Source organism: Geospiza fortis, unplaced genomic scaffold (assembly GCF_000277835.1).
Source record: "Geospiza fortis unplaced genomic scaffold, GeoFor_1.0 scaffold344, whole genome shotgun sequence".
Classification (NCBI taxonomy): Eukaryota; Metazoa; Chordata; class Aves; order Passeriformes; family Thraupidae; genus Geospiza; species Geospiza fortis.
In genome coordinates this window covers 192,308-200,984 of record NW_005054584.1, presented here as the reverse complement: position 1 = coordinate 200,984, position 8,677 = coordinate 192,308, and the positions used below count along the sequence as shown (strand labels likewise).

The 8,677-nt window shown below is 43.9% G+C and overlaps 1 protein-coding gene across 1 annotated transcript in view; it reads left to right on the top strand.

The window, feature by feature from the left end:
- Window positions 1-8,458, top strand: part of CDC27 (cell division cycle 27) — a 20,994-nt gene extending 12,536 nt beyond the window's left edge. Inside the window, exons 13-19 of the mRNA XM_005429908.3 lie at window positions 483-635; window positions 1,888-2,096; window positions 2,906-3,023; window positions 3,250-3,378; window positions 4,100-4,174; window positions 4,916-5,096; window positions 7,127-8,458. Of these exons, the coding sequence (XP_005429965.1) occupies window positions 483-635; window positions 1,888-2,096; window positions 2,906-3,023; window positions 3,250-3,378; window positions 4,100-4,174; window positions 4,916-5,096; window positions 7,127-7,209 (948 nt within the window). The 3' untranslated portion in view covers window positions 7,210-8,458. The remainder of the gene's footprint in view (window positions 1-482; window positions 636-1,887; window positions 2,097-2,905; window positions 3,024-3,249; window positions 3,379-4,099; window positions 4,175-4,915; window positions 5,097-7,126) is intronic.
- The last annotated feature ends 219 nt before the right edge of the window (window positions 8,459-8,677 follow it).

The following is an 8,677-nucleotide window of genomic DNA, read 5'->3' as shown; positions in this document are numbered from 1 at the left end:
CACGGCCGGGGGTCCGGGGTCAGCCACAGCTGCTCTGGGCACCTGTGCCAGGGCTGCCCACCCTGCCAGGGAACAATTCCTTCCCAGTCTCCCACCTAGCTCTGCCCTCTGGCAGTGTAAAACCATCACCCCACATCCTGTCACTCTTTATTGGGATGGTTAACAATCATAGCTGGCTCATAAAAGTCTGTTGCAGTCTCTCTGATTTTGTGGATGATGTTTTTGCCTCACTCAGGCATGGTTAGAAACAGGAATGCAGCTGAGTCAGCAGGAGGGAGAGCTGGCTGCATTTCTGCTGGCATAAATATCCTGGGATCCAGTCACTTCCTTCCCTTGAAAGCAGAGTTCAGGGCTTGCAGCTCTGTGTAGAACACTTAAAAAGCAAAGAGGATGCTCAGGCTGGACATGAGGCCTTGGACCTTGACCTCTGTGCTCTGCCTTGGTGGGTGGAATTTTATTTTAAGTTTCATTTCTGTTCTCAGGCTGAGAGAATATTTTCAGAAGTGAGGAGGATTGAAAACTACAGAGTAGAAGGCATGGAAATCTATTCAACCACACTCTGGCATCTGCAGAAAGATGTTGCCCTTTCAGTTCTTTCTAAGGATTTGACAGACATGGATAAAAACTCACCAGAGGTATAAAATGCTGTGGGCTTGGATGAGAAGAGGGGAATTGTACGTGGTAAAATCAGTGATTCAGAAGAGAACTTTGAGCTCTAATCCAGTGTACTCTCCAGTGGGAATACACCTTAACAAGGCAAAAGTGGAGAGGGAGCTGGCAGGGTTGTCTGTTGAACTGCTGATGCCTGAAACACTCCTTAAAATTTGAATATCAGCTTATGTGGAACAGGTTGAAACCTTTTATCTGTTAATGGTTATTTAAATTTGCCTTGGCACCATTCAACCAGGAAGATCATGGGTTAGTCAGTCACTCTTGCTGCTGCCAATTTGCAGAGATAAGGAATATCTTTTTTCCTGTACCTTTTAAATGCTGTAGCTAATTCACTGGCACTTAAAATGTTTGTTCTAGAGTTTATTTGCAGGCATGATGTTGCACATTTTTATACCAAAGTCCATTAAACTGCAGGATGTGTGGTAATGCAGTCACAATGTGCCAAAACCCAGAAACCTTTCAATGAGTGCCACAGTAAAAATAAAATATGTGAGTTGATAAATGTGCTTTTAAGAATTAAGCAAACTGCAGAGGATATTGGAAATCTTTTTGGTGGAGGAGGAAATCCAATTCATGTTATCCTGTTAGTTTGTCTAAGAGTGGAAAACAACTCAGTGAACAGTTGGTGGTTGTAGTAAGATTAGTCAGGATAGAGGGAAATGCAGATTCTGATCCAAGCAGTGGAAAATAGTTATGTGCTTTGGCAGTGATGCTAAAAATTTGGGGAAGTGGGGGACCCTGGGCTGTGATATTTACAGTCTTGATGGGTGCTGAGCAGCATGGAAAGAGGAGGTTGTTGCTAAAATTCTTTCTCTGCAGATTTCCAGATTTGTCACTTGGAGAGAGCTGAAGAGATAAAGTACCATCTCCCCCTTTGTTATTCTTAAAGATGTTTTATTTCTGGCCTTTTTAACACCTTCAGAAGATTTAATCATTAGTCATCAAAGGATCTAATTGATGCAGACTTGTTGGGTGTCCATGGATTCTCCGTTTCTGTAATTCAGCTTGTTTGTTTATTCATTTATTTATTTTGGAAGGTGTGTTTAGCTTGCTTGTCTCACAGGAATGAGCCTGAACTAACTTGATTTATTCCTATTTTTACTTTTTATCTAGAAGTTATTTATAATTATTTAAAACAGTATAGATGTGTTCAGCTCAAATTTAGTCACTCAGAGTAGTAAAAAGGGTTCTGCTCCTGCCCTGCTGTTGTTCCAGGCCTGGTGTGCAGCAGGAAACTGCTTCAGCTTGCAAAGGGAGCACGACATTGCCATCAAGTTCTTCCAGAGGGCCATCCAGGTGGATCCAAACTATGCCTATGCCTACACCCTGCTGGGCCACGAGTTTGTGTTGACAGAGGAGCTGGACAAGGCTCTGGCCTGTTTCAGAAACGCCATCAGGGTCAACCCCCGGCACTACAACGCCTGGTAGGTCTGCCTTTATAAACCCTGCTGCTCCCTGGGCTGCAGGATTCCCTCTGGAGGAACATCTCCTGGCTGCTGCCACTGCTGGGATTTCATGGAGTCGATCTGGTTTGGGTTGGAATGACCTTACAGCCCGTCCAGTGTCACCCCCTGCCATGGCAGGGACACCTTCCACCAGCCCAGGCTGCTCCAAGCCCCATCCAGCCTGGCCAGGGACACTCCCAGGGACGGGACAGCCACCATCCCACCATCTACCTACCACTCTTCCCTCCTGGGAGAGAGCAAAGCCATTCCTGCAGAAGATGGGGAGTTACTTTCACAAGGAAGGCAAAAAATTGACTTTTTTTTTTGGTTTTCACAGATTGTTCAGGCTGTATTACCCCATTATTTTGTCCTGTTGGGCAGCATTCTTTGTGCATTATGTGTCCTCAGTTGCAGTTGGAGAGATGAGATCTCAGCCTCTTCATACCTTAGGACACATTTAGTTTCCTACAGCTTTTTAATACATAAAGCAGTAAAAGTTAGATCTGTGAATGTGATAGTGTTAATAACTTAGTGTTAATAACTTCTGTGTCCTTTTATTTAGCAGTTCTTTAGCCAGTCTTGCTATATATCACACATCAGTTCTTCAGCCACCCAGTGGATAACAAAAAGAAAGAAAATTTTAGACAGCTTTTTCCCCCAGGAAATCCCTTCCCACCCTAGATGGGGTTGGCAAGGCTGCAAACCATTCCTGCCATGTCACATTCACTGACAGAAACTAATTTGGTTAAAATCTAGTGCCACTTACCAGAATTGTTTCTGTGCTGCAGGTACGGGTTGGGAATGATTTATTACAAACAGGAGAAGTTCAGTCTGGCAGAAATGCATTTCCAGAAAGCACTTGATATCAACCCTCAGAGCTCAGTCCTGCTCTGTCACATTGGAGTAGTAAGTACATGGCACTTCACTTGGGTGGGGAGAAGGGGTTGGGGTGGAGAGGAGGTGAGGAGGATTTTTCTTCCTGTAGAAGAAAAATCAGACTTGGTCTAGAAGCGGGCAAATACTTTTCTAAAGGAGCAGGTTGTAAGTAAGCATGGTCAGAAGGGTTTGTCCTTGCCCAGCAGCTGAGCTGTTATTTTTCCCCTTTTGGAATTATTCTCTCTTTGTGTGCCAGGTCCAACATGCACTGAAAAAATCTGAGAAGGCTTTGGACACTTTGAACAAAGCAATCAACATCGACCCCAAGAACCCACTATGCAAATTCCACAGAGCCTCGGTGTTGTTTGCAAATGAGAAGTACAAGGTCAGTCTGGGTGCTCGTGGCAGCCTTGAAATTCCTGTAGCTGGGAATGGGGGTGCCTTGGGAATGTTTACAGGTCACCTGGGGAGCACCAGGGCTTGCAGGAACAGCCTGGGACATGGGAAGCATTTCCTTTGGCAAGTGCCACCCTCAGCAGGGTGACATTAAATGTTTTGGTTGTAATAAAGTCTAGAGCCACCAGGTGTTGCTTTTTAAATTATTATTTTAGTCTGACCCACTGTCATGAATTTATACTAAATTACTAAAAAAACTCAGCCAACTGCCCCATATCCAATTACAGCAATAAGAACCAGCTGTTTCCAAGGTTGTGTTGCGGAGTGCAAAGTCAGAAGTGAAGCAGTTTTGGGCTGATTCCCTGCTGACCTGAACCCTGTTTAGAATAGAAGATCTTCCCACAGTGTTTATCCAGCAGCTTTTCCTCTGGCCAGTGTTTTTTGGCTCCAGAAGACAAGCCAAGTCTGTTTTGAAACTTGCCTCAGAAATGTGTGTGCACACTGAAAGGGAAAACTTTACTTAAAACTTTTTTTTTATTTCTAACTGCAGACTAAATGTTTTTCAGTTGAATTTCTTAATGATGGCAGGTGACTGTCACGGCAGAGTAAACAGCTCCAGCATCAAGAACTAATTTAAGAGTAAAGTAGAAGTTTCACTAAAAGTGTTTGGTTTCAAATGCCTAATAGAAACGCTCTTTCCAACCTTTCAGTCGGCTTTACAAGAACTTGAAGAACTGAAACAGATTGTTCCCAAAGAGTCTCTTGTTTACTTTTTAATAGGAAAGGTAAGTAAAACTTCACTGTGATCCTGAGTTCTTTGGTTTCCTTTGCTGCTTAATGAGAAAATTTGATGCCTGTCACTAAGATGCTTCCACTTGGAGCACTATTCTAAAAATTCCCAAAGCTTTAAATACTGAACAAGAAGCAGCTACATTCCAACCTTTCTTGTGTGAAATGCCAGAGAAGTGATCTAGTGACAGAAATCCTCCTTCCCACCACTACCTCTGCAGGCTTTAAATAACTTCTGTAACTTTCTGCTGGGGAGTGTCTGGTCACTTGGGAGCACCAAGACAAACTTCCCTCTAGCACAGAGCTGGAGAACTCTCTATCAGCAAGATTTCTTTCTTTTGTTTGAACTGGAGAGAGGTAAAAGGATTTGTGCTGAAATGTGTTCACTGGTATTTGTCCAGGAGTAGCTGGACCTCTAAACTGACAAGAGTGGCCATGTCTAGACAAACTGAAGTATTTTCACTGTTTAAATGCTCATCACAGATAAATAACTTTCCCATCTGCCCTGAATGATAAAGAATCTCTTAGCTGCTCGTTTATTTATTTTTATTTTTAAATAGAAACACTTGCTCTTTCTACACATATTTATTTCCCTTGGGACTCACATAAGAAGTTTTTCATACCCACCCTCTGTTGCTTTCCATAAAACATCACTGAACTGTGGAACATTCATTGCCCAAACCTTCAAGTAGCAGCTTCATGTAAATGCAGCCTTTTCTGCCTTTTTTTCTGTTCAGGTTTATAAAAAGCTGGGTCAGACACATCTGGCCCTAATGAATTTCTCCTGGGCAATGGACCTGGATCCCAAAGGAGCCAACAACCAGATCAAGGAGGCCATAGACAAACGTTACCTGCCCGACGACGAGGAGCCCATCACCCGTGAGGAGCAGATCAGCGAGTGCTACCCCTACGAGTCAGGTCTGTGCTGTAGGAGCCTCTGGGGAGGGCCAGCTTTAACAGGTGAACAATTTCTGTGCTGCAGCCTCTGCCCTGAGCCCTGGACAGGGCCAGCTTTTAACAGGTGAAACATTTCTGTGCTCCAGCCCAGGAGCATCATCTGCCACTGAGCCCTAGGGACAAGGCCAGCTTAAACAGGTGAAACATTTCTGTGCTCCAGGAGCCTCTGCCCTGAGCCCTGGACAGGGCCAGCTTTAACATTTCTGTGCAGGAGCCTCTGCCCTGAGCCCTGGACAGGGCCAGCTTTAACATTTCTGTGCTCCAGGAGCCTCTGCCCTGAGCCCTGGAGAGGGCCAGCTTTAACATTTCTGTGCTCCAGCCCAGCAGCAGCTTCTGCCACTGAACCCTAGGGACAGGGCCAGCTTTAACAGGTGAAACATTCTGCCCAATGAGTAGGAGCTCTGGAGGCTCTTCACTCAGAATTCATTCATTGTCCAGTATTAGTTGCTTCTTTGAGCCAGGTCTCATAAGCTCTTGGAGGTCTATTACTCACTCAAGATAGCTCAGCTACCTTTGGGAGCATAAAATCAGCAGTGTTGGAAACAAAAAGGTTTAATAAAAGGCAAAATAACAAACAAGAGAAAAGCTGAGTCAGGTGCAAGAGGTTTTTGCTCTTGGTAAAACACCTCACAAAAACAATTCGTTTCTTTGTTCTCTTTTTTCCCCTAGTAAATTACCTAGGCTTTTTGGCTTTTGTCTAATTAGCTATCTTTAAGTTTGAGGTGAAGTCCCCTAGGCCTATGAGATGGCTTTTTCACCTAATCAAGGAGAGAAGCTTTTGGGCTTCTTTTTTTTTTTTTTTTTTTGAGGGGACAAAGGACAGTTTTGTCACTCCATTAACAGAGGGCACATTCCTATATTGTCCCTACAGAAAGCGTGGCATGAAGGGTTGTGAAATTCCTTTAGATGTACTAGGACAGCGATTGTGGTAACTCTAAATTTATACAAATCATGGGTGGCTTTAAGAGTATCCCAGGAGAGCAAGACATTCCCAGGGCTGCAAGTATTCCATCATAAAGCATCAAATAACTTCAGAGTAAATGAATGGCAGCTAAAGTTGTCTGTAGATGCTTTTTCAGAAGTTAAACTGGATGTTGGATCAAAATACTTGGTGTGCTGAGTATAAAAGTGGCTTTTGATGAAGGTCATGGAAGCAGTTTGATTTGGATCAAGAGAAAATAAAACACTATGGGGAGTAATTCACAGAAAGGAACAGCCCAGGTTTTTCTTCTCTCAGCTTTTGATTGTGAACTTAAATTCCATAAATCATGGACAGTCATAAATACTGACCTGTCTGCAGGCTGAAATGGAGATAAAAAATACATGCTAATAAGCAATTTAATTCTCTTCCCACAAAGAAGGAACTACAGCAGAATTTGGATTCTTACTAATAGACAAAGGGCTGTGTCCTGCAATTCCAGATTCTCAACTGAAAAATAGGGAAAGGTGACAACTGTATATCACATTGGTTTTTATTGGTCCTGTGTGGTTTTTAGTATGGGAACTTTACCCTGCACTGCACTTCTGGAAGTGCCCAGTTTTCCTCTCCTGCTGTTGTAGTTGGGGTGATTTTGAGCCCCAGCTCCCTGGGCTGAGCCTGTTCTGACCAGGAGATGGAGACAGAGACTGGAACTGCTGAGCCACACCTGAGCAGTGCAGGACGAACCCAAAGAACCAACCAAACAAGAAAAAAAATAAAAAAGGAAAAAACCTAACAGCCTAATCTGTCCAATAAGCATAAACAAAGTAAGTGTTGGGCTGTGTCACAGTTCAGCTTCCCTGGCTGTGCAGAGAAAGTGGAAGAGTTCCACAGCCTCAGCTGAACGACCCTCTCAGGGTACATGGGACAAATTAAAGTAATTTCAGGTGATCTGGGGGGGAAGCAGAATTTTCCTGTGAATGCTTTGGCTGCCCTGCCAGGGCTGGGCTGGTGGCAGGGGGAGCTGTGCAGGGGGACAGCCCCTGACCCCGAGGTCTCTTTGTCCCCACAGTGGGCACAGACGAGTCCCAGGAGAGCAGCATGACGGATGCGGATGACACGCAGCTCCACGCCGTGGAAAGTGATGAATTTTAACCTCCAAGAGCCAGTGTCTGAGCTTGAGTGTGTGTGACTGGTACTGTCGTGTTCTCCCCTTCCTTGGCATCCTGGGTTCTACATCTCTGAGCCAGCACTGTCGTTGTTCTCCACTGACACCACGAGTGCACCTCAGACCTGAACTTAGCAGAGTTCATGGCAGTGCAATATCCAGCTGCTGCTGAGTCTGACTAGTTGGCTCTTACACATTTATGGCAGTGACTGAGGAGAAAATGTTGGTTTTGAACTCCCCCTCGCTGGAAAAAAATATCATGGAAGACAGACTTGTGCTTTGCTGTATGGAAGCCAGTAGATGTGGGGATAGTACTAATGACGAGGTGTCTTGTTCTTTTTCCAGAAATGTGTCTTAGTTTGGGTCTTTCTTGGTAAGCAGAGTGCTGAACCTCATTTCCAAGTTCTCCAAGGACAGTGTTGACAAACAGGCTGTTCGAGACTTTTGCATATTGTAGTGTAACTTAAATGCCAGGGAGTGTCAATGACCTTAAAGCTGCAGTGTCTCCAGTGAGCAAGCAGGACTGGGCGTGTGTCAGGCCACGTGAAACAGCCCTGTCCCTGCCCAGGGTGCAACTGCAGGAGAATCACATTGCAGGATCAGAGCTTTCATCAAATGCTTTCATGTTCTAACCATGAGTTAATTTATTCACCCGGTTTTGGAAAGGTCAGTGTTTACTTTGTATTTCTGTCAGCACCACCTTGCTTCATTTTTCATGCACCCCTTGACTTGTTCTTCCCCTTTGAAGAATAAAAATTAATAAAGGGAAAAATCAAGAGAGAAATGTAGATACAAGTGTAATGTGAAACATCAAACCCTTAATCCTGTGAGAGTGGGAAGACTGGAAGCCTTAATACAATCAGAACCTTGGTCAAATGCATCAAATAATTGTCTCAGATCGGTATCTCCTTAGGTCTGCTATCACTTTGAAAACTATTTTGTAAAGTGTGGTCCAAGCAGGATGCAAAAATGTGCAATTATTTGTCTTTTTCCTTATTTTTTTAAGCTGTTCTTTCAGTTTCCCATTCTAGGAACACTTTCCTTTCCTCGAGGGTCTGTTTCTGAGAGGAGAAAGCTGTGCCACGTTAGTGAGTCCAAACTGCTCTCTGTAGCATTCTGCAGCAGCAATTGGTGCCCTTTGTGCAGTGATGATAAAGAAAGTGTATGATACAAGCAGTTTTAAAGAGCAATTTATGCCTAATAAATTGGGAATGATACAAATTTCATAGCACCGTATTTGTTGTGATCAGTCTTAATTTTTTTTCTTAATCTCTTGGTTTTTAGGTGTCTCTTAATTTCCTTCACACTTCAATTTCTTTTGAATTCTGTCCTTGTCCACTTGGCACCTCTTCTGTCCCAGCTTCTCTCTGGTCAAGAGCCACATGGACACCTTTATCCTTTGAAAAATCATCCCCAAGTTCTGAACAAAAATAGAATTCTGTGGTGCGGTGGGGT